Consider the following 26,142-nt stretch of genomic DNA (forward strand, 5'->3'; position numbering starts at 1 on the left):
ATGGTTACTTCCATGTTTTTGCTTGACCCTTTTGTTTCTTTGATGTACTAAGCTGCATGCTGTAAAGAAACTGTATAAAGAAATAAAAACATGTGAAATGGCCACCAGCGAGAAGGTAAGAGATCCGCAATACAGTACACGTATGCTTAAGCGCTTGTAAACAATGTAACTACCAAAACAAAACAAACACAAATTGTTTTGACGATCTTTACCTACCAGCTCCTGCATCGAGATAGTGGGTCCTCTGTGCCTCGTCTGCCTCCATTATCCGTCCCTCCTGGATCCAAACACAAGAGAACTGACCTGCTCAAGTATGAGGGGACCACGCTATACAAGTACAGACGATCCCAACAAACACAGAAAAGTGTACTGGGACTTATGTGAGTTGACGTTTAATACAATATCGTATAAATGTAGCGGGGGATTTTCGTGTGGTCCAAAGTTTCGTATTAGGAAATCCGAAAAATTATACTGTGAATTATTTTATCCGCAGTAGGTTACGTTTATCCATAGATTGAAGAGAGAGGGATAGGAAACGGAGTGGTGCACGTGATGATTTTACATTGAATCTGCAGTGGAGCCTCGAAAATTATCCGCGCTACGCCCTATGAACGAGGCTATTAAGCACACTTTTGCCGGGTAACTCCCAAAGCTGTGTTTCCTCGAGACATAATCTCTTTCAGCAACTTAAAACACGCCTAGTCCATGAGCCACGTGTAGTACTTGCTAATGACTGACCACACCCAGTAAAAAGAGACTTTCCAATAAAGTTATATGTTCCCAAGGCTGTTTTAGAGCTATTGGAACATGTAACGTGTAAGCGTGCTGGTTATGACTACTACAATAGGTATAGACCTTGAAATATAAGTGAGTTGCACGGACTAAGCACAGTTACTTGTAGTTTATTATGCACTGAGTGTAGAAATAGATATTGTTGTGATGGCCTCGATTAAACCGCACCGTAGCGCGGATGTTACTCGAGATACAAACCGTTTCCTATCCCTCTAACTCTTCAATCTATGGTTTATCTCACCATTTTGAGTTGTATTTTAAGCTGTATGAATTTAGAATACGAATAATAAATGATAACCCTAACCCCACTTGTACATACTTTATTTCCAGTGAGGACCGTGCAGTGGATAGTCTCCTGTCCACTGCCCAGGCCAACAGACGCCATCCTCCAGTTAGGAATGAACCTCCTGTACCTCAACAGATGATGAGTGAGGAGAGAGCTATCAAAGTGAGTACATTCCAACAAGCCTTGAGAGTTGAGCACACCATCTGAAAGAGCTCCTTCTAAGCTTTCAGAAAATCAGAAAATAGTTGAATTTGGACCGTAATTTATCCGATATTCAGCTGTTTTGGTAGAGCCTGTAATTTGTGTTCAGATTGCCCAATTTCAAAGCTGCACAGTATCTCATTGTCCTTGTTGCAGCTCAACTATGAGTACCTGCGTAAGTGTGTGGCTTCTGGACCCGTGACCCCTATGCCAGCTGAGGTGTGGGTCAATATCCTGGGGAAGCTCTCCTCGTCGTTAGTTACCTCCACCCTCACAGCTCCACTTTTACCACAGCTACACAGGTGGGCGGATAACCATTATATATATTAACTATTTTGCTGTTTTTATGCAGAGAGGTCAAAAATGAGTATGAAGAGACCATACGTAAAACGACCATACGCATGACCCTGCTCAAGCCTTCATTGCGAGGCATGGACCCTGAGGCAGGCCTATGTAGGGAGCCAGAGTAAGCCCCTCTCATTAGCCAGTGACTGTATTGATCTAATAGCTAGTACTGTATTGTTGTATTAACGAGGTCTTGATGGCAGGGGCCTGGACTATTCTACCCCCTGGCGTGAGAGGTATGATGCCAATAGAGCAGCTCTCTCTGCTTCATTGCACACAACACATCCGGTCATGTCTGCTATACTGGGACTCTGGGACAAGCATCGCTCCTCACTGCTGCTAGACCTGGCACACGTTAGGTAACTACACTCTCAATGTAGTATATTATGTATATTTTCGTAGCTAACTTTGATTGTCCATAACTTCTGTTACGAATATCGTGCATTTAATATGCTACAATATGGTGTTCCTAGGTCTGGAGGTTCAGTGGATGTGGACCATTTCCGTACACTCTTAGTTGAGAATAGCTGTGAGAAGAATGAAGATCGGCTGATGACTGGTTGGTTCCCTCAAGTCACGGCCATGTTCACTGGAGATAAGGCTCTTGTTAGTGGACCATCAAGGTCACGCTTGTATGAGTGTGTCTCAACACTGATAGCCAACCAGGTCAGCCAATACCTGATAGCTGAGGACATGCACACTGCAGGGGTGTGCCCACACTGGTCAGTGGTGGTGGTTGGTACTAACCACCTCTAGACAAAAAATAACCTCTTAGGCATTAGTTTAGGCTATAAGATACGTCGGCAAATTTGTGTTGAGATTGAGGATTGAAATAGCCACCACTTCTGAACACTCTGGGCACACCCTGTGTATGGGCACACCCTGTGTATGGGCACACCCTGTGTACATGTACAGAGCATTATAGTCTTGTCCAGTTACAGTGCCCCTCCCCCTTTACCTTGTGTAGCTGCGAGACCTACTGACGAGGTCCATCCTCCATTACCTGTCTCTGTACAACCAGGAGACCATCGGATGTGTGCCTTGCTTTAAACTGCACCTTTGTCTGGAGAACAGGTAGTTGCCTTGTGTAGACAGCTCTGTGTATTTACTGGCTCTGTGTGTGTGCAGTTGTATGGAGTTCTTCCCATCACTGGCTGAGTTAGAGTCTGCAGTGCTCTGTCCAGTGGAGACATTAGCAGGAGCACTCAGTAATGTGCCCAACATCAAGGTATGTGTGCACACACACACACACCCACACACACACCACACACACACACACACACACACACCCACACACACACACACACACACACACACCACCCACACACACAGTCCTGGTTGTCTGGAGCTAACCCTTGTGCTTGTATACGAGTGGATGTTGAGCAAGGAGTGTTGAACTCTGTCAGGGGTCAACTCAAACAAGACCTTGTTAGAAACCTCCAGGGACCACTAGACCATCTCCATACATTCAGTAAGTAAGATTGATTTAAGTAATTTTTGGCAGTTGACTGCTATTCTATACCCCACACGCACACACACCACACACACACCCACCCACACACCACACACACCCACCCACACACCACCCACACACAGGGAAGTATGACTTCCTAATCAGCAGCGACACTGAGACAATGGTAACTGACTTCCTCTCCACTGACCACCCCCTGTCAGAGTACCAGGATCTCATTACTAGCTTCAGAGAAACAACTGCTGTGATATCTGGCTGCAGTGACACTGTGTGGTTTGACATGTTCCAGCTGGACTGTACTGACATCAAGCACGGTCTCTGTACTGTTGCTAACAAGTTTGCCAACACTCTCATACAAGCATTGGCTCAGAAACACCTCGATGATAACACCAGGTACGCACGTGTACAGTGTAGGTCAATCCTCGGCATTTCGAAATACAAGAATCAGCTTTGTAACTAGAGTTCTGGTGGTCCAATTTCTTCAACGATTTTATGATTTTCTGAAAGCTTGGAAGGAGTTTGTTCAGATGGTATGCTCAAATCTCAAATTTGGAACGGGCCATAATTTTCCCCCATAATTATGGTATTATAACAAAACAGGCCCAAAATTGACTTTTGATTTTATGACACCATCTTAATGAATTCGATGTAAGCTTTCAAGAAATCATAAAATATGACCAACAGAACTAAAATTGTGGCCATTCAAAGATGCTTCATGCTGCGCACTATACGTAACAGTGTGTAATTATACTGCCTTCACAGGATTTGTTCAGACTATGAGAGCTTTCGCTCCAAGGCTCTGACAGTCCCTGATGATTCACGTGACATGATAGACCTGATAGCCTACATGGAGGCAGCTAGAGACGGTATGATGGTAGAGCTGCAACAAGATGTCAGTGAGTCCCTCAAGAGGCTAACCTATCTATTGGACGTACACACCTTCACGGCTGAGAACATGGACCTGAATAAGAGCACTCTACTCTGGCCCAAAGGTATCAGCCCAGTCTTCCAAGAAAATGAACAGGTACAGTACAGTCCCCCTAGTCCCTATAATTATCCTTTTCGATATAATTGTATTGGTTGTATTTTTAATTGCTATGTTGCGTATGTGTTTCCCGTGCAGATAGTTCAGAGTTCAAAGGTTAAGGGTGAAAAGGAGCTAACGGAGAAACAGGAAAAGGTTTTGATTGAGATAGAGAAGTGCCACCGTCGTGTGGAAGAGTTTTCAGAGTACTCTGACCTCTCACTCATGACCCAGTATTGCAAGGAGATAGCTGGGTAAGCACTCCTGATAGTATACCTCCCCCTGACATGTGCACGGGGGGAATCACTGATCAACACACCATAATTATTGTATCACTGATCAAAGAGCTACTAAATGCATATTTTAACTTTGAAATTGACACAAGTTATGAACAATCAATACCATCGTCGCAAACTCTTTGTGTAATTTTTACGAACTATATAATTATTGTGTTACATATGTTTATCTTTAATCTGCAGAGTACAGAAACGGCTTGGGGAGTTATCTGACCAGACACTGCAGATCAACAAGGAAGAAGAGCTCTTCAAATGGACCCCCACCACCTACCCACAGATTGATGGCATCCTCTCTCAACTGGACCCCTACCTTCGTTTGTTCACCACCGTATTCAAGTGGCAGAAGGCAGAGAAGAAGTTCATGGATGGATCATTCCTCGAGCTCAATGCTGAAGACACTCAAGCTGAAGTGAGTTGACACTCTCTGTATAGTGACAAGTGGTGGCTATTTTCAACCCCCAATCTTTATTAATTCAACACACAGTTAAAAAATGTGCCTCTTTTATAATAGCCAGGCGTATTATGGAGTAAACTAGACCCCTAGAAAGTATTTCCTAGCTCACATTTATAGCCGGTAATAGATGAACATGTACAGTGCTTATACATGCAGTGTTACTGTACTAGTACAAGTGATGATATGTACACACTTGATGTGTATGTAAGGTGGAGGAGTTTGGACGTGAGATGTACAAGCTGTACAAGACGTTCAATGCCAAGGCTAAGCAACTCACCAAGGAGAGGGAGAGAGCAGCCGGCGATAACCTCGGAGGTGGGGTCAAAGGTCATGTTGAGGAGCCACAGCAGGACGAGTTTGCTCCTGTTAAAATATCTCAATCCATCCAAGACCAGATCAAGCAATTCAAGGTCAGCTGGCTAGTAGTAGCTGTTGGTGTAGCTGGCTAGTAGTAGCTGTTGGTGTAGCTGGCTAGTAGTACCTGTTGGTGTAGCTGGCTAGTAGTAGCTGTTGGTGTAGCTGGCTAGTAGTAGCTGTTGGTGTAGCTGGCTAGTAGTAGCTGTTGGTGTAGCTGGCTAGTAGTAGCTGTTGGTGTAGCTGGCTAGTAGTAGCTGTTGGTGTAGCTGGCTAGTAGTAGCTGTTGGTGTAGCTGGCTAGTAGTAGCTGTTGGTGTAGCTGGCTAGTAGTAGCTGTTGGTGTAGCTGGCTAGTAGTAGCTGTTGGTGTAGCTGGCTAGTAGTAGCTGTTGGTGTAGCTGGCTAGTAGTAGCTGTTGGTGTAGCTGGCTAGTAGTAGCTGTTGGTGTAGCTGGCTAGTAGTAGCTGTTGGTGTAGCTGGCTAGTAGTAGCTGTTGGTGTAGCTGGCTAGTAGTAGCTGTTGGTGTAGCTGGCTAGTAGTAGCTGTTGGTGTAGCTGGCTAGTAGTACCTGTTGGTGTAGCTGGCTAGTAGTAGCTGTTGGTGTAGCTGGCTAGTAGTACCCTTTGTGTAGCTGGCTAGTAGTAGCTGTTGGTGTAGCTGGCTAGTAGTACCTGTTGGTGTAGCTGGCTAGTAGTACCTGTTGGTGTAGCTGGCTAGTAGTACCTGTTGGTGTAGCTGGCTAGTAGTAGCTGTTGGTGTAGCTGGCTAGTAGTAGCTGTTGGTGTAGCTGGCTAGTAGTACCTGTTGGTGTAGCTGGCTAGTAGTACCTGTTGGTGTAGCTGGCTAGTAGTAGCTGTTGGTGTAGCTGGCTAGTAGTAGCTGTTGGTGTAGCTGGCTAGTAGTACCTGTTGGTGTAGCTGGCTAGTAGTAGCTGTTGGTGTAGCTGGCTAGTAGTACCTGTTGGTGTAGCTGGCTAGTAGTACCTGTTGGTGTAGCTGGCTAGTAGTACCTGTTGGTGTAGCTGGCTAGTAGTACCTGTTGGTGTAGCTGGCTAGTAGTACCTGTTGGTGTAGCTGGCTAGTAGTACCTGTTGGTGTAGCTGGCTAGTAGTACCTGTTGGTGTATACATTTCAATGATTTGTTAGTTTTCTGAAATCTAGTAGAAAGAGCCCTTTTAAATAATCAACACTTATGTATTGACTTGTGTTGATGGCTGATCAGGAGAACCTGCCTATTGTCCATCTCCTATGCAACCCTGGACTCAGGGGTCGTCACTGGGAGCAGATGAATGAGATAGCAGGATTCAACATCACTCCAGACTCTGGCACCTCCCTCAGGAAAATGCTCAAGCACAATTTGGAATCACATTTCGATGAGTTTGAAGGTACACAACCAACAGCAGTGTTATCATTATACCAGTCTGTAAATATACACAGTGCACATGCTAACCACCACCCCACACACCACCCCCACACACACCCACACACCACACCACCCCACACACACACACACCACCCCACACACACACACACCATGCACCCACACACACACACACTGTAGGGATCAGTGGCTCTGCTAGTAAAGAGTTCTCTCTGGAGAAGGCCATGCAGAGGATGGAGGATGATTGGGACCCCATCACATTCAACACTACACTGTACAGGGACACTGGTGAGACCACACCCCTCCGAGTCATGTAACCACACCCCTTTCGCTCGTACATGTAGGCGTGTCTATACTGACCTCTGTGGATGATATTCAGACTAACCTGGATGACCAGATTGTTAAGACACAGACGATGAGGGGCTCTCCCTTCATTAAACCATTTGAGGATCGTATTAAAGCCTGGGAAGAGAGACTCCTCAAAATGCAGGACACTATCGATGAGTGGTTAAAGGTACGTCAACCTTATGTGTGTGGATTGGTGGTGGTGTGTGTGTGCTACTGGCCTGCTCTAATATGCAATCTGACCCCCCCCCCCCCCCTCATAAGGTTCAAGCCCAGTGGTTATACCTAGAGCCTATATTCTCCTCTGAAGACATCCTCCAGCAAATGCCGGAAGAGGGCAGACTATTTGGACAAGTTGACAAAACCTGGAAGGACATTATGAAACACACTGTCAAGAATCCAAAGGTCCTGGCAGCCACTTCATTACCTGGCATGTTTGAGAAGCTGCAAGGATCTAATAGTCTCCTGGATCAGATCATGAAGGGGCTCAATGCTTATTTGGAGAAGAAGAGACTGTTTTTCCCGCGATTCTTTTTCTTGTCTAATGATGAAATGCTAGAGATACTGTCAGAGACTAAAGACCCATCACGTGTTCAACCACATCTCAAGAAATGCTTTGAGGGAATTGCAAAGTAAGTACACAAAACGCTAGCTATTGTATCAATGATGTGCTTTACAGCTTCTTGTACTACGTATAATTATACATGTACATAAGCAATTGTATTAGCTTTTTCAGCTGTTTTGGCAGCTATCTTTGAGAGTTGTAATTTTATCTCCCAAAAAATGTACTTTCCTGTGTTTTTGTGCAGACTTGAGTTCACTGAATCTCTGGACATACTGGCAATGTTCAGTAGTGAGGGGGAAAAGGTGACCTTTAGTGAGGCCATATCCACCAGTGCTGCCAGAGGGGCGGTGGAGAAATGGCTGCTACAAGTACAGGATGTCATGACCCTGTCCATCAGGGATGTAGTTGAACAAGCCAGGGATGTGAGTGGCTGAATAATAATGATAACGATAACTATAACTAAGCATGTGTATACATTATATTCATCTTGTATTGTTGTTCGGCAGATTGTTTATGTCACTAGAGTAAGCGTCTAGCACACCATACTGTAGCAACCAAAAGCTACATGTACTAAATACACATTTTAGCTTTGAAATTGGACGTTCTTAACATAAGTTATGGGCCCACAAAGTTATCTCTTCACCTATAGCATTATGTTATCTGACCCTTGTACTGTGCACTGACCCCCCCCCCCCCCCTCCCTCCAGGCCTATGCTGTGGACTCGCGCATACAGTGGGTACGTGAGTGGCCCGGGCAGGTGGTCATATGCGTGAGTCAGATCTACTGGACAGCAGAGGTTCATGAAGCTATTCGCAGTGGGTCACAGGGACTCAAGGATTATCATGAGAAACTCAAGAGTCAGGTATACATTATAGTTACTTGTATTAAGACTTTACTCGTTTTCAGCTTTTATAACTGTTGATCTTTACCCGATGTAAAATCACCCCCTCCCCCCCCACACACACACACATACTGCATAGCTTGGTGATATTGTTGAGTTGGTGCGTGGCAAGTTACCCAAGCAGACTAGAGTGACTCTGGGAGCTCTGGTGGTCATCGATGTACATGCTAAAGATGTACTGGAAGATCTCGTCAACAAGAGTGTCAGTTCTGAGAACGACTTCAACTGGCTCTGTCAGTTAAGGTATACTATAGTGTGTGTGGTGTGGGTGTGTAGCGTGAGGGTATGTAGCGTGAGGGTGGTATGGGTGTGTGTGTGGTGTGAGGATGGTGTGGGTGTGTGGCTGTTGACTCTATACATGTGTGTACGTGTGTGCAGGTATTATTGGGAGGAAGATGAAACTATTGCCAGGATTATCAACGCAACTGTCAAGTATCAGAATGAATATCTTGGAAATACAGGACGGTAAGCCACCCACGCCCACACACACACATATCCACACCTCACACACAGGCTGGTCATCACGCCCCTCACTGATCGCTGCTACCGTACACTGATGGGGGCCTTCCACCTCAACCTGGGAGGAGCTCCAGAAGGACCAGCTGGGACTGGTAAAACAGAGACTGTTAAAGATTTGGCCAAAGCTCTTGCAGTTCAGTGTGTCGTGTTCAACTGTTCTGATGGTCTCGATTATCTGGCCATGGGCAAGTTCTTCAAGGGTCTGGCTAGTGCTGGAGCTTGGGCTTGTTTCGATGAGTTTAATAGGATTGAGCTCGAGGTGTTATCCGTGATAGCACAGCAGGTACAGTGTGTGTGTGTGTGTGTGTGTGTGTGTGTGTGTGTGTGTGTGGGGGGGGGGGGTGTTTTAATTATGGCCATTCAAAGTTTAATTTCATATATTATTATCTCTTTATAGATATTGTCCATCCTGAGAGCAGTGAAAGCTCATTTAAAGACATTTGTATTTGAGGGCACTACTCTGAACCTGCGTCCATCGTGCTTTGTCTGCATCACCATGAACCCAGGTTATGCTGGCCGCTCTGAACTACCCGACAACCTCAAGGTAACTATTGGTACTTTCTATTTATAGCCTCTGCATTTCAATATTTCTCTCTCTAGGTATTGTTTCGTACAGTGGCCATGATGGTGCCGGACTATGCCATGATTGGAGAGATCTCTCTCTACTCCTATGGTTTTGTGGATGCTCGTAATCTGGCCGTCAAGATTGTCATGACCTATCGACTCTGTTCAGAGCAACTCTCCAGCCAATTCCATTATGACTACGGTAGGTACAACCACTGTACTAGACTGTACTGTGCTGTGCTGTACTGCACTGCACTGCACTGCACTGTGCTGTACTGTACTGTACTGTACTGTACTGTACTGTACTGCACTGCACTGTACTGCACTGCACTGCACTGCACTGTGCTGTACTGTACTGTACTGTACTGCACTGCACTGTACTGTACTGTACTGTACTGTACTGTACTGTACTGCACTGCACTGTACTGTACTGCACTGTACTGTACTGTACTGTACTGTACTGTACTGCACTGCACTGCACTGTACTGTACTGCACTGTACTGTACTGCACTGCACTGTACTGTACTGCACTGCACTGTACTGTACTGTATTAACCCTAATCTTTAGATGCAAGTTTTGTAATAAGTCGAAATTAACAAAGGCTATAATTATAATACATGTGCTTTTTTGAAATTCAGCCATTTTGGTAGCTATTTTTGAGAGCCTGTATTGTACCACTGTACACTCGACCTACTCATTCATTGTTCATTGTACACTGTAGGCATGCGTGCTGTCAAGTCAGTGTTGGTGGCAGCCGGTAACCTGAAACTGAAGTACCCTAATGAACATGAAGACGTGCTACTGCTCAGATCCATCATGGACGTCAACCTACCCAAGGTATGGTACTAGGAGAAGCCTTAGGAGGTCTGTTTATATTATCCTCCCCTCCTCCAGTTTTTATCACCTGATGTCCCACTATTCGAGGGCATCATATCTGACCTCTTCCCCGGGGTCAAACTGCCTAAACCAGAGTACGATGAGCTGCTTGATGCAGCATACACAGTGGTAGCACGCAAGAACCTCCAGGGTACAGAGTTCTTCATGCAGAAGATGATCCAGACCTATGAGATGATGATTGTGCGTCACGGGTTCATGCTGGTGGGTGGACCCTTTGCAGGTAATGAGATCTCATACTGTACAGTGTACATGTGTATAGCTGTGAGACACTAAGGGCCATAACTTGTGTTCTGTTGATCCAATTTCAACGATTTTATGATTTTCTGAAAGCTTAGAAAGAGACCTTTCAAATGGTGTCATCACAATTTTTGACATTGGATCAACTGTACTCAAGTTATGGCCGTTGAAAGATGTTCAACTACACCCCACCCCCTCCGTTTAATCAATCTCTTTCAGCTGCCATAACTTGAATTCTGTGGATCCAAAGTCAAAAATTTCATGCTTTTCTGAAAGCTTAGAAAAAGACCTTTCAAATGGTGTCATCAAAGTTCATATTTGAGAGATAAAAGTATTTGCCAATTTGGCGATACCATGGATTATAGCCCATGGTCTGAGGCCGAAAAATGACAAATTAGGGCCCGGACGAAATTTTGGATTTAAATACATCATTTGAAAGGTTTTTTTCTAAGCTTTCAGAAAATCATAAAATTTTTGGCATTGGATCAACTGTACTCAAGTTATGGCCGTTGGAAGATGTTCAACTACACTCCTACCCCCTCCGTATAATCAATCTCTTTCAGCTGCCATAACTTGAATTCTGTGGATCCAAAGTCAAAAATTTCATGCTTTTCTGAAAGCTTAGAAAAAGACCTTTCAAATGGTGTCATCAAAGTTCATATTTGAGAGATAAAAGTATTTGCCAATTTGGCGATACCATGGATTATAGCCCATGGTCTGAGGCCGAAAAATGACAAATTAGGGCCCGGACGAAATTTTGGGATTAAAACATATCATTTGAAAGGTCTCATTCCTAGCTTTTAGAAAATCCCCCAAAATTTGAAATTAGATCAACGTAACTAAAGTTATGGCCGTTCGAAGATCCCCGCATCATTTAAGTTTTTTATTCGCTATACTCCCTCCTTGTGTTACGGTGTGTGTTTAACTATTCCCCCACCCCCACACATGCACACACACACACACACACACACGCGCGCACACACACACACACACACACACACACACACAACACAGGCAAGACCAAGGTCCTGGAGGTACTGGCTGACACACTCACACTACTCAATGAGAGGGGGCAGATGGAAGAGAACAAGACAGGTTATAGAGTCATCAACCCCAAGGCTGTCACTATGGGCCAACTGTTTGGTCAGTTTGACCCTGTGTCACATGAGTGGACTGACGGTGTGGTAGCCAACACATTCAGGTGAGCCAAAGCAACGTACAGTGTGCAAATCTATGGCTCTATTTAAACAAAAGCAAAGGCTATAGCCTTGCGCTTTTGAGAAATTCAGCTGTTTTGGCAGCTATCTTTGAGAGCCCGTAACTTGTGTTCAGATTGTCCAATTTCAAAACTGCATTCAATAGCTCTCAGAATTATCTTTCCAATGGTGTGCTTAGATGTACAAGTTCGGTAATTAGTCTAACTCTAGCAATTGCAAAAGCAAAGGCCTAATGTAGCTTTGCGATTTCTGCCGAATTTCAGCCTTTTTGATAGCTACATTTGTACGAGTGGTATTTGATCAGTGCTTATAAACATTTACTCTGTGTGTGTGTGTAGGGAGTTCGCATCTGCACAAAACGATGATCGTAAGTGGGTGGTGTTTGATGGTCCTATAGACACTCTGTGGATAGAGTCCATGAACACTGTACTGGATGACAACAAGAAGCTGTGTCTCATGTCGGGGGAGATCATTCAAATGAGCAACTGTATGAACCTCATCTTCGAGGCAGATGATCTGTCACAAGCCTCAGTGAGTCTGACTGTATTGTCTGTTTAGTTGTGAGCAAGGATGAATCCTTGGTCTATATCCTGGCCTATTTATAGTGATAAAAAAAGCATCTTTGAATGGCCATAACTTTAGTTCCGTTGGTCAGGATTTTCTGAAAGCTTAGAGAGAGGCCTTTTAGTTAAAATTAAAAGTCTGTTTTTGACGGAATATCATAATCTATGGTATTTTCAAAAATGGGAAATTAATGGCCAGTTTCAAAATCTGAACGGAGTCCTTCCAACCTTTCAGATAATCAGTTGTATATTAGATCATCGTAACTCTCATTGGTTTCATTGTTCCCTCCATGCAGCCTGCCACAGTTAGTAGGTGTGGTATGATCTATCTTGAGCCATCTGCGTTTGGTTGGGACCCACTGTTCCAGTCCTGGCTAGCCTCACTGCCAGCCTGGCTAGGTCAGGGGGAGATGGGAAAACTAGTGGTGGCTCTGTTTGATTGGCTAGTACAACCAGCTCTCACACTTGTCAGGAAGAAGCTGAAGGTACATGTGTGTGTCTACTGTGATCACTAGAATGTTTTGCGAGTGTTCGTTTCGCAAAAATAAAAATCTATTCCAGTATTTGTATGACATGACGATCCCTTCCTCCCTAGGAGCTAGTGGCCACCAGTGAGAGCAACCTCACACGCTCACTCATGTACTTGTTTGAAATGCTTGTTACTGATGCTGTGCCGACAGAGAAGGCAGCAAAGGAAAACAAGGCGCTCAAAATATGGATTGTGGTGAGTCACATCAACAATTTAATGTTCGTACATTCGTGCAGGGATATCTAATTATAGGAACTTTCTAATATTCCATATACACAGAGTGGATTCCTATTCTCTCTAGTCTGGTCGGTTGGCGCTACGTGTGATAAAGACTCACATGTTAAATTTGATGATTTCCTTCGTGTACTGATGACGGGGAAGTCTGAGGGTGCCCCTGATATTCCACCACTAATTGGAAAAGTTGATTGTCCCATACCACCTGAGGGACATGTATACGATTACCTGTTTGAGTTCAAAGGTCGCGGGAAATGGACACCTTGGTTGGACCTTATCAAAGACAAAACTGTTGACCCCAATATCAAGAGACTCAGTGACATCATAGTCCCCACCATGGACACTGCCCGGTACATGTGCTAGAACACTGGTATACTTAGGCATATCCTAGGACACAATGTATCATATTCAGCTGTTTAGTTTGAGAATTGGACCTTGCAGAATAAAGTTGTACGTAAGCATTCAGTTATATCTCACTTGAGTGTGTTCCCAGTAACTACAGGTTGCCTGAGGATACCAACCATTGCCCTCTCGTATATATAGGTACACATATCTGATGGATGTCATGATTCGGCACGGGAGATCTCTACTGTTTGTGGGTCCCACTGGCACTGGCAAGACAGTGTATGTCAAGAACAAGCTACTCAATGATATAGACAAGGACAGGTATCAGCCGCTTGTTATCAACTTCTCCGCTCAAACAAGAGCAGGGCAAACACAGGTCAGTAGTACAGGGATATGCCCACAACTGGTCGGTGGTGGTGGTTGGTACTTACATGTATAAGTCTATTGTGTGTGCTTTACCCTTGCCCCCCCCCCCCACACACACACACACACTGATGCAATGCAGGACCTGATAATGTCCAAGCTGGACAAGAGGCGCAAGGGTGTGTTTGGTCCTCCATTGGGCAAGAGCTGTGTTATATTCGTGGATGATCTGAACATGCCAGCCAGAGAAGTGTACGGAGCACAGCCACCCATAGAGCTGCTCAGACAGTTGGTTGATCATGGCATATGGTGAGGGAACACTTGTCAACAGTCACTGGAAATAAACATTAAAAGCAAAAAAAATGCTACATTAATTGACTTAGACGGTGTGTACAGAGCCTATAGTGTGGTCCCACTGTGTGCACTGTAGCTAGTGTACAGACCCTATAGTGTGGTCCCACTGTGTGCACTGTAGCTAGTGTACAGAGCCTATAGTGTGGTCCCACTGTGTCCACTGTAGCTAGTGTACAGAGCCTATAGTGTGGTCCCACTGTGTCCACTGTAGCTAGTGTACAGAGCCTATAGTGTGGTCCCACTGTGCGCACTGTAGCTAGTGTACAGAGCCTATAGTGTGGTCCCACTGTGCGCACTGTAGCTAGTGTACAGAGCCTATAGTGTGGTCCCACTGTGCGCACTGTAGCTAGTGTACAGAGCCTATAGTGTGGTCCCACTGTGTCCACTGTAGCTAGTGTACAGAGCCTATAGTGTGGTCCCACTGTGCGCACTGTAGCTAGTGTACAGAGCCTATAGTGTGGTCCCACTGTGCGCACTGTAGCTAGTGTACAGAGCCTATAGTGTGGTCCCACTGTGCGCACTGTAGCTAGTGTACAGAGCCTATAGTGTGGTCCCACTGTGCGCACTGTAGCTAGTGTACAGAGCCTATAGTGTGGTCCCACTGTGCGCACTGTAGCTAGTGTACAGAGCCTATAGTGTGGTCCCACTGTGTGCACTGTAGCTAGTGTACAGAGCCTATAGTGTGGTCCCACTGTGTACACTGTAGCTAGTACAGAGCCTATAGTGTGGTCCCACTGTGGACACTGTAGCTAGTGTACAGAGCCTATAGTGTGGTCCCACTGTGTACACTGTTGGTTGACTTAAGGTTGGCATTTCAAGTGACGTGTACAGGGTTGTACACAAGCTCTGGCTCATGTTTATCATAATGACCCACACACACACACACACCCACACACACACCCACACACACACCCACACACACGCACACACTAGGTATGACAAGAAGGATACCAGTAAGCTAACTCTAACAGATATCCAGTTGCTAGCGGCGATGGGTCCACCTGGCGGTGGCAGAAACCCTATAACAGCACGATTCCTACGCCACTTCAATGTCATCTCAATCAACGAGTTCAATGATGAGACAATGACACGAATATTCTCAGCAATAGTGCAGTTCTATCTCAAGGTACCGACGTATGTACATATGGCTACTGTAGATATTACCCCCCCCCCACCCACACACACACACACATCCACACCCACCCACACACACACACACACAGAGGGAAAGCTTTCATCCCGAGTACTTCACGTGTGGTACTATGATAGTAGCAGCTACACTGGACGTGTATAAGGCAACCATGAGCTCACTGCTACCCACACCAGCTAAATCTCATTATGTCTTCAACTTGCGAGACTTTGCCAGAGTGGTGCTCGGTTGTCTGCTAGTCAAGTCACCATCCATTGAGAGCAAGAAGCAGTTCATTCGACTGTGGGTCCACGAGGTCTACCGTGTGTATTATGACAGACTGGTGGATGGCAATGATCGACAGTGGCTGTTCGATCTCATGCAGAAAATGGTCAAACAACATTTCAAGGACGATTTTCAGACAGTTTTTAAGCATCTCTCAGTAGGGTCAAAGGTCACTGATGATAATATGAGGTCCCTCATGTTTGGAGACTACATGAAACCAGATGCGGTAAGTGCTTTAATAGAGCTACTGAAATACTGCCGGATGAAATACTGCCCTCTACATGTATAATTATGTTTAATATGTACATAAAAAATCATTTTCTAATTGTGTATATTAAGGCCTTAATTGCTACATACATTAGTACATTAGTTACTATCCAACTGCCATACATTAGCTACGTACGTACATGTATATATATATATATATACAGTGTTGCTGTCATTGTACTGCCCACCCTCCCTTCCTGCCTGTATAGGACCCTAAACTGTATGAGGAGGTTGAATCACTGGATGAGCTCACGTCAGTTGTGGAGACATCTCTAGAGGAGTACAACCAGACACACAAGAACGCTATGAACCTCGTCATATTTCGTTATGTTCTAGAGCACTTGTCGCGTATCTGTCGCATCATCAAACAGCCTGGAGGTAACGGCTTACTAGTGGGAGTGGGGGGAAGTGGGCGCCAGTCCCTCACCAAGCTAGCCACGGCTATGGCAGACTATCATTTCTTTCAGCCTGAGATCACCAAGGCATACAGTTCAGTCGAATGGAAGGATGACCTCAAGGTTGGTGTGCTTAATTGTGCTGTGCACACAAGTCCCCTTCATTTGAGTACTAGAGTTGGCTCTGTAACTAGAGTCCTGATGTTCCAAATTCAAACAATTTTCTGATTTTCTGAAAGCTTAAAAGGAGCCCGTTCAGATGGTGTGCTCAAATCCCAAACCTGGAACAGGCCATAATTTCCTATTTTAGGAAAAAGACCGTGGGCTATAATAGCCCATGCTATTTTGTCAAAAACAGGCCCAAAATAGACTTTTGATTTTAACACATCGTTTGAAAGGCCTCTCTCTTAAGATTTCAGAAAATCATAAAATTAACGTTTTTGGACCAACAGAACTAAAGTTATGGCCGTTCAAAGATGCTCTATTTAACACTATTATACATGTATCTTTGTAAACGTACACAAGCATTTAGATTCATTCTTGCTAACTTCAGCTCAGCTTATCGCTTTGATTATAGCTAACCATACAATGCTCTTATACTTGTCCGTCTCTCCTTGCCTATAGAATGTTCTCATGGCTGCTGGTAAGGAGGGCAAGACGACCGTGTTCCTGCTCACTGACTCACAAATCAAAGAGGAGTCATTTCTAGAAGATGTGGATGGACTACTCAATGCAGGGGAAGTCCCTAATCTGTTTGCTCTGGATGAGAAGCAAGAGATCATTGAGGTACGCTAAACTAGCCACACCAACATGCTACATGGTGTGCTTAGATCAGTGATTGCTTTCGAGTTCAAATTTCCCATTTTCAAAAACCATAAGTGGGTGTTTTTGTCTGACATCAGGCCTGTTTTCAGAGCTACTGTTTGTAACTTGTGTTACTATTTCAAAATTAAAATATGCATTTAGTAGCTCTTTGGTAGTGATACAATATCCCCCACTCCCTGTGTGTGCAGACGATGCGATCATTTGCTCTGGCTGATAACAAAGATGTTGAGCACACTCCGCTGTCACTCTTCAACTACTTTGTGAATCGTTGTCGTGAGAACCTGCACATCATCCTGGCCTTCAGTCCCATCGGGGACACCTTCCGGAACAGGATGAGAATGTTCCCTTCTCTCATAAATTGCTGTACTATAGACTGGTTCCAGGCATGGCCAGATGATGCTCTAGGTAAGGACTATACATGTACACTGCAGGGACGCATGTGCTCACACTGCAGGGACGCATGTGCTCACACTGCATAATAAAAAAAATGAAGTTTTGAGCTGAAATATATACGTGTGTAATACGCACGTGGCTACTGTAATTGCTTATTTTATTTAGAAATGGTGGCCAATCGCTTCCTGGAAGAGGTTGAGCTGACTGATGAAGAGCGCACGGCAACTGTCCCAATATGCAAGCACTTTCATCAGAGCACTAGAGAACTGTCTGAACAATTCTTTAATGAGAGGGGCCGCCATAACTACGTCACCCCGACCTCTTACCTCGAGCTCATATCATCATTCAAGACACTCCTAGGCAGCAAGAGGGGGGAGGTACTGAAGCTAAAGAAGAGATATGAAGTAGGGCTGGAGAAGCTCAAGTTTGCTGCATCACAGGTAAGTAATGGTTGTCGTTCTAACCGTGTTAGATTAACCTCCTTGTCACTATAGGTATCGTCTATGCAAAAAGAGCTGGAAGATCTTCAGCCCAAGCTAGTCACAGCTCAGGAGGAGAATGCCAAGATGATGATCGTTATTGAGAAGGAAAACATTGAGGTTAACTATTAATACAATAATTGTTGTGGCTGCTAAATACACCCACACCACACACTGCCCACTCCACACACACTTGTAGGTTGAGGCTCGTAGCAAGGTGGTGAGGAAAGATGAGGAGGCTGCTAATGCCAAAGCTGCAGAATCTCAAGCTCTCAAAGATGAGGTAACTCTAGAACACAATTCTCTAGTGATAGATAATTATGTCAACCATAAGTCCACCACTAGCCAGGTCAATTAGAGCAACATTATTAATTTCTGCTTTTTCCTTTCAAATATTATTTCAAGCGAAACGGTTGGTTATTTAACCATCCCCCTCCCTCCCTATAGTGTGAGGGTGACTTGGCTGAGGCTATACCAGCCCTAGAAGCTGCCCTGTCTGCACTCAACACACTCAAGCCAGCAGACATCACTATTGTCAAGGCTATGAAGAACCCTCCCTCTGGTATCAAGCTGGTCATGTCTGCCGTGTGTGTCATGAGGGACATCAAGCCTGACAGGATACCAGACCCATCAGGCTCTGGCAAGAAAGTGGAGGATTATTGGGGACCTTCCAAGAGGCTGCTTGGTGATATGAAGTTCTTGGATAACTTGAAAGAGTACGACAAAGATAATATTGCCGTAAGTATGTGTGTGGGCGTGTGTGTGGGTGGGCGTGTGTGTGTGGTGTGTACGGTTGTTTCTAAGAGCTATTATTCCACCACTTCAGGTACACATTATGAAGAAGATACGTACCGAGTTCACACCTAATCCAGAGTTTGATCCTGTCAAAGTGAGAACTGCCTCGTCAGCAGCCGAGGGTTTATGTCGATGGGTCCAAGCCATGGAAATCTATGACAGAGTAGCAAAGGTACGACCAATATAGACCCCACCCACAACCCCCCCCCGTTCAACTATCTTTGAGAGCCTGTAATTTGTGTTCAATTTCAAATCTAATTCAATAACTCTCAGAATTACCTTTCATGTGCTTATACGTACAGTCTCTATACCAACACACTAGGTGGTAGCCCCTAAGATAATCCCTCTATACCAACACACTAGGTGGTAGCCCCTAAGAAGGAGAGACTTGCTGAGGCCCAGACCTCTCTTAAAGAAACCATGATTATTCTGAATGCCAAGAGGGCTGAACTAAAGGAAGTGGAGGATCGACTAGCTGCTCTCAAACAAGCTTTTGAAGAGAAGACAAAAGAAAAGGAAGAGCTGGAAACTCAGGTTGACGTATGTGCTAAGAAACTGGACAGAGCTCAAAAGCTCATCGGAGGTCTGGGAGGAGAGAAAGACAGGTACTGTACTGGCAGTGGGAAATCCCATTTTGTAGCTCTTTGAAAGGCCTATCTAATGATGTGTTTATATCAGTGATTACATGTGGCTATTACTTATTTTGTTTATGGTACAGTGTTTTGATATGCAATGTATGGTTGTTACTATCAGATGGGGTGAAGCTGCTCGTACTTTGCAAGCCACTTATGACAACCTAACAGGAGATGTCATCATAGCCTCTGGTGTCATTGCATATCTGGGAGCCTTTACATCTGCATTCAGGTAACCAATCAGGTCTCTTGCTAACCCTTATACCCACATCATTATTACTGTGTGCCTAGCTACATGTCCGTGTGTGTTGACCTCCTGCTGTACCCACTTGACCTCTCACACACACACACACACAGAGGTGACTGTGTCAAGGATTGGATCAGTGTGTGCAAGCGTCATAGGATGGCCTGTTCTGGTGACTTTGGTCTCAGTCGTACTCTGGGAGAGCCTATCAAGATAAGGGCTTGGAATATCGCTGGCTTGCCAACAGATACCTTCTCTATTGATAATGGTGTCATTGTCGACAATGCCAGGAGATGGTAAGTGTGCTCTGTGTTACACATGTACATTATAATTACTGTGTCTTGCCACACTGCGTTGTTATCATGTGCTACATGTATGGCCAGTAGAAAATAGCCGAGCTATGCATACTGACCCCACCTCTTCCCCCCGTGGTGCAGGCCACTGATGATAGACCCACAGAGCCAGGCCAACAAGTGGGTCAAGAATTCAGAGCGTGATAACAACCTCCAGGTGGTCAAGCTCACACAGGCCGACTATATGAGGACACTTGAGAACTGTATCCAGTTTGGAAATCCAGTACTTATAGAGAATGTGGGTGAGGAGTTGGATCCCAGTCTAGAGCCCCTGCTGCTCAAGCAGACCTTCAAGCAGGGAGGAGTCTGGTGCATTAAACTAGGTGAGGGTGTGGGTGGGCTGCACTGGCCATACATTACCCTAGTATAAATCCAGCATGTTTCCGGAATTCAGCGGCTTGGTAGGCTATCTTTCAGAGCCCATAATTTGTGTTCTGATTATCCAATTTCAAACTAATTAATACATTGTAGCTCTTAGGATGCTACCAATATCTGCAGCTTAAGCAGAGGCCCTGTGTGGTGTGGGTGGGTGTGTGTGGGTGGTACGGTTCAATTACTCTGTGTATTATTTTGTTGCTTCTGTAGGTGACAATGTCATTGAGTATTCGAGTGATTTCCGTCTATATATAACCACAAAGCTACGTAACCCCCACTACCTCCCGGAGCTCTCCACTAAAGTCACCCTCCTTAACTTCATGATCACACCGGAAGGTTTGGAGGACCAACTACTCGGCATTGTGGTGGCTAAAGAAAGGTACACTACATGTGTGTCCTGTCCTGTCTCAGTTGATATTACGTATCATTATAGCCTATTTTTGAAGGTTACTTTGACTGCCCATAACTTTAGTTGGGATTTTCACAACTAAAATGTGCATTTATCAGCTCTTTGATAGAGCTACAAGATGATGTGTTTAGATCAATGATTGCTTTCCGGCCCAGATTTTCCATTTTTGAAGAAAAAGCGTGAGCTTTAGGCTATAGCCTTTGTGTTTTCTCCGAAATTAGCCTGGTTTTGGAGGTACATACATAATTAATATATTAGTATGTAGTTACACATACGGCAAGGATACTTTGTATGTACTTATCTACAACACAGGCCTGAGCTGGAGGAGGAACGAAATGCTCTCATTGTTCAAAGTGCAGCTAACAAGAAACAACTGAAGGAAATTGAAGACAAAATCCTCGAAACATTATCATCATCTGAGGGCAATATTCTAGAAGATGAGTCAGCAATTCAAATCCTTGACTCCAGCAAAGTTCTATCAAATGAAATCAGCAAGAAACAAAAAATTGCCGAAGAAACGGAAAAGAAGATAGAGCAGTCGCGTGCTGGCTACCGTACAGTGGCTGGTCATGGCTCAGTGCTGTTCTTCTCCACTACTGACCTGCCCAACATTGACCCCATGTACCAATACTCCCTGGCCTGGTTTGTCAACCTCTTCCTCAACTCTATATCTGACAGGTACAGTGTAGTATGTGGGTACATGTGTACAGTTGGCTCTGTAACTAGAGTTCTGGTACAACTTTTTTTTGATTTTCTGAAAGCTTAGAAGGAGCTCAAGATTACAAACGGTATATGCGCTCAAATTTGAACATTTGGAGCAGGTCATAATTTCACATTTTCGGAAGACCACGGGCTATATAATTATTAGCCCGTGGTATTTTGTCGAAAACAGGCCCAAAATAGACGTTTGATTTTGACACATCATCTAAATGGCCTCTCTCTAAGCTTTCAGAAAAATCATAAAATTAGTGTGATTGGACCAACGGAACTAAAGTTATGGCCGTTCAATGATGGTTCATTCTCATGTTGTGTTGTTGCAGCACCAAGTCCAAGCATCTGGACAGGAGATTGCGTTATCTCACTGAGCACTTCACCTACAACCTCTACTGTAATGTGTGCCGATCACTATTTGAAAAAGACAAACTTCTATTCTCGTTCATACTTTGTTGCAATCTACTCAAGTAAGTCATGTTATTACTATACAGCTCTCATGACATGTATTGTTCTCCACACAGGGCCAAGAACGAGCTTGACTTTACTGAGTTCATGTTTTTCTTGACCGGAGGAGTGGGCCTAGACAACAAAATACCTAATCCGGCCCCGGCTTGGCTATCGGATAAAGCGTGGGATGAAATCTGTCGTATGTGCGACTTGCCTGCCTTCAAGAAGTTCAGAGCAAGTTTTGAAGCGAATACAAACGACTGGAGGACATATTACGATGATAAAGAACCTGATAAAGCGTCACTGCCAGCACCGTGGAGCGATAAACTAACAGACTTTCAGAAAATGATAATCCTACGATGTTTACGTCCTGATAAAGTGGTACCTCTTGTTACCAATTTCGTAAAAAATAAATTGGGAGAAAAATTTGTTGATCCTCCACCATTTGATTTAGCCAAGAGCTACAGTGATTCGAACGCCATCATCCCTCTAATATTCGTACTGTCTCCTGGAGCAGACCCAATGGCTGGCTTGCTGAAGTTTGCAGAAGACAAAGGATTTGCTGGGGAGAAGTTTAATGCAATATCTCTAGGCCAGGGACAAGGGCCTGTGGCCACCAAGCTGATCAATGCGGCTATACAGGATGGGTCCTGGGTGGTGCTACAAAACTGTCATCTTGCCGTCTCATGGATGCCTGCTATGGAGAAATTGTGTGAGGAGTTCAATGCAGACAAGGTCAACCCTGACTTTAGGCTCTGGCTGACATCGTACCCTTCAGATAAGGTAAGTGCTTGTGTGTGTGTACTAGCTGGCTTATAGTAGTAGTTGGTTTAGGCAGTATGTACATCCACACACACACACACACCCACACACACACACACACACACACACACACACACACACACACACCCACACACACACAGTTCCCAGTGTCTGTGCTACAGAATGGAGTCAAGATGACCAATGAACCACCTACTGGACTCAGACAGAACCTCCTTCAGTCCTACCTAACTGACCCCATCTCGGACCCTGACTTCTTTCAAGGCTGTCCTGGAAAGGAACTGGTATGTACAACTAACATAGCGTAGCCAGTAAATGACCTCTAACCCCTCTACAGGCCTGGGAGAAGCTGTTGTTTGGACTGTGTTTCTTCCACGCTTTAGTACAAGAGCGGAGAAAGTTTGGACCCCTTGGATGGAATATTCCGTACGGGTTCAACGAGTCTGACCTTCGTATCAGTGTGCGTCAGTTGCAGATGTTTATCAACGAATATTCCGATATTCCGTTTGATGCTATTTCCTACCTGACTGGACAATGTAACTATGGCGGCAGGGTGACTGATGACTGGGACAGGTGGGACTAGTATGATCATCTATGTGGTGGGCTATCTCAATCCTTAATCTTAGACAAATTTTCCTCTTTTATCTACGTACATATGTAGTAAACTATGCCTAAGAGGTGGTTAGTACCAACCACCACCACCGACCAGTGTGGTTAGTACCAACCACCACCACCGACCAGTGTGGTTAGTACCAACCACCACCACCGACCAGTGTGGTTAGTACCAACCACCACCACCGACCATCTCTATAACCATAATTATACTCTTAATTACCATGGACATAACATGATAATGTACCATTTCTTGCAGGCGTTGCTTGGTCAGCATTTTATCCAATTCCTATACCACGGACATTGTTTCTGATCCCAAATACAAGTTCTCATTGAGTGGCAACTACTACTCTCCCCCTAAGAGTGACTATGAGACCTATGTAGAGTTCATACGTGAGCTCCCTATGGCACAAGCACCGGAAGTGTTTGGGATGGACGATAATGTCGATATCTCTAAAGAACTACAGGAAACAAAACTGGTACATACAATATACTATAACGTATAGCTGTGAGCTCTCTCATAGACAGATTTTCTAATTATCTCTTTTAGATGGTGTGTTTTCAACTCTGAAATTAAAAGTATAGATGTACAGTAACCTGGCTGTCATTTTAAAACTCACAAATTCAACATAGCTTATTTGATTGCAAATAACATACATGTATGTAGTGTATGTGTGTGTGTGTGTACATGCCTCCCCTTACTACCTGTCCTCTCCCATGCCTCCCCTTACTACCTGTCCTCTCCCATGCCTCCCCTTACTACCTGTCCTCTCCCATGCCTCCCCTGCAGTTGTTTGACTCCATCCTGCTCACTCAGAGTCAGAAAGGTGGCGGAGGATCAGCCAAAGCCACTGAAGACGCCCTCAAAGAAATTGCCTCAGATATACTTTCAAAGGTATATCACAGTACTTAAGCTTTCATAAATGCAACGCTGCTCATCTTGTCACTGTACATACAGTGTAGTGTACTGAGCTATATAACTGTACATGTAGTTAGCTATATTGCCCACCCTGTAGGTCCCCCCGAGCTTTGACCTTGAGGAAGCAAAGGTCAAGTACCCAGTACGCTACGAGGAGAGCATGAACACTGTACTGGTTCAGGAGATGGAACGATTCAACCGCCTCACTGTGGCCATACGTACTTCCCTCATTAACCTGCAAAAGGCCATCAAAGGTACGTACATTTGAGAGCTTGCGTCATGTGTGTTCATTATATATCTAGCTCTCAGAATTACCTTTCCATAGATACAAGTTTTGTGAATAGTAACAGCAATAATTTGTATAGCCTTTTTCCTAACTACGTACCAGCTTCATACATGTATATCACACACTGTATTATTTTCCCACTCTCCTCTGTGTATATACAGGACTGGTTGTCATGAATGCTGAGTTAGAGTCACTAGCCACTGCTCTACTTATTGGCAAGGTCCCAGAGTTCTGGGCCAAACGTTCCTACCCTAGTCTCAAACCATTGGGCTCTTATATTAGTGACTTCCTGCAACGTATCAAGTTCCTACAGGATTGGATGGACAGCGGGAAACCTCCGTTATTCTGGCTATCTGGTTTCTACTTCACTCAGGTACAAAGGTCATTTAGTACGTCCCAACACCATAGAGAGTTTATTTCGTACTAATAATCAATATTTCATTTGCTGTTCTATTTATCTGTATAGGCGTTTCTCACTGGGGCCATGCAGAACTTTGCCCGCAAGTACACGATTCCCATAGACAAGTTAGCGTTTGAGTTTGAGGTATTGAGTGTTGATGAGTGTGACGAGCCCCCAGTGGACGGTGTGCATGTCAACGGTCTCTATCTGGATGGGGCAAGATGGGACAGAGATAGGTGAGTAGATACTACAGGGCTTGAGTGATTAGTGAACAATTTTCTAGGCTCTTAAATTTTGTGGAATGGCCTCTAAAAGCATTTCGTTGAATAAATTCATTTCGTGGGTTGACTGCTTACCAGAGCATCGTTACAGCAGATAATTTATTTAAAAAAACAATTTTCGTGGAATTAGGATTGCTAACCCACGAAAACAGCGAAAAATTAAGCCTCGAAAATTTCGCGCTATAATTACAGTATATTGTGCATATGTGTGTGTGTGTGTGTGTGTGTGTGTGTGTGTGTGTGTGTGTGTGTGTGTGTGTGTGTGTGTGTGTGTGTGTGTGTGTGTGTGTGTGTGTGTGTGTGTGTGTGTGTGTGTGTGTGTGCGTGCGTGCGTGCGTGCGTGCGTGCGTGCGTGCGTGCGTGCGTGCGTGCATGCGTGCGTGTGTAGTTGTTTGAACCACTTTTCTCTCTTCATGTACAGAGGTGTGCTGTCAGAACAGAAGCCAAAGGTCCTGTATGATATGATGCCTGTCATCTGGCTCAAACCAGGTACATACACACGTGCACATATACATGTAGTGCTACAGTAACTCTGTACACTGTGCTTGCATGTATATATTGACTCCCTATTCTATCTCTCTCACTGCAGCTAAGAAGGTTGATATCCAGGACAAGGGCGACTACGTGTGTCCCCTCTATAAGACATCAGCACGATGTGGGACACTCTCCACCACCGGACACTCTACTAACTATGTGCTGCCCATACATCTCCCCACGGACAAGCCTGTCAAATACTGGGTCCTCAGAGGCACAGCTCTGCTCTGCCAACTTGACGATTGAGAGAAACTTTTTAAAACTGTATCTATTATTTGTGTTGTGTATGATATACATGAGAGATTATTATGAATAACGATAATTTTATTAAATTAATCATAAATTATAAT

General features: G+C 44.6%; 1 protein-coding gene across 1 annotated transcript; it reads left to right on the forward strand.

Annotated features, from left to right (window-relative positions):
* Positions 1-26,114, forward strand: LOC135345604 (dynein axonemal heavy chain 12-like). Its single transcript, XM_064543019.1, has 62 exons — positions 1-115; positions 220-380; positions 1,123-1,240; positions 1,436-1,581; positions 1,632-1,745; positions 1,828-1,983; positions 2,098-2,290; positions 2,592-2,698; positions 2,753-2,852; positions 2,957-3,095; positions 3,221-3,488; positions 3,858-4,119; positions 4,219-4,373; positions 4,599-4,824; positions 5,079-5,279; positions 6,446-6,608; positions 6,785-6,892; positions 6,949-7,118; positions 7,214-7,581; positions 7,759-7,936; positions 8,222-8,377; positions 8,496-8,659; positions 8,795-8,881; positions 8,930-9,218; positions 9,333-9,479; positions 9,536-9,701; positions 10,221-10,336; positions 10,394-10,616; positions 11,648-11,834; positions 12,189-12,381; positions 12,710-12,898; positions 13,009-13,137; positions 13,222-13,526; positions 13,720-13,897; positions 14,027-14,193; positions 15,172-15,364; positions 15,462-15,878; positions 16,129-16,437; positions 16,939-17,100; positions 17,328-17,544; positions 17,698-17,972; positions 18,027-18,131; positions 18,211-18,294; positions 18,459-18,749; positions 18,838-18,978; positions 19,170-19,411; positions 19,560-19,670; positions 19,796-19,978; positions 20,120-20,358; positions 20,621-20,789; positions 21,132-21,497; positions 21,860-22,000; positions 22,055-22,763; positions 22,904-23,044; positions 23,098-23,333; positions 23,632-23,851; positions 24,163-24,267; positions 24,389-24,545; positions 24,739-24,950; positions 25,044-25,213; positions 25,680-25,747; positions 25,848-26,114. Exons 1-62 carry the CDS (start codon positions 98-100, stop codon positions 26,036-26,038), a joined length of 11,901 nt encoding a protein of 3,966 aa, XP_064399089.1. The 5' UTR covers positions 1-97; the 3' UTR covers positions 26,039-26,114.
* Positions 26,115-26,142: the final 28 nt, after the last annotated feature.

This window comes from Halichondria panicea, chromosome 12 (genome assembly GCF_963675165.1).
Source record: "Halichondria panicea chromosome 12, odHalPani1.1, whole genome shotgun sequence".
NCBI classification, from domain to species: Eukaryota; Metazoa; Porifera; class Demospongiae; order Suberitida; family Halichondriidae; genus Halichondria; species Halichondria panicea.

What these genes read in the sequence shown, in the direction of transcription:
- LOC135345604 (XM_064543019.1), top strand. An exon ending in ACCAGATCAAGCAATTCAAG is followed by an intron (nt 5,280 to 6,445) that starts GTCAGCTGGCTA and finishes ATGGCTGATCAG; the next exon opens with GAGAACCTGCCTATTGTCCA. An exon ending in CTCAAGCTCTCAAAGATGAG is followed by an intron (nt 18,295 to 18,458) that starts GTAACTCTAGAA and finishes CCCTCCCTATAG; the next exon opens with TGTGAGGGTGACTTGGCTGA.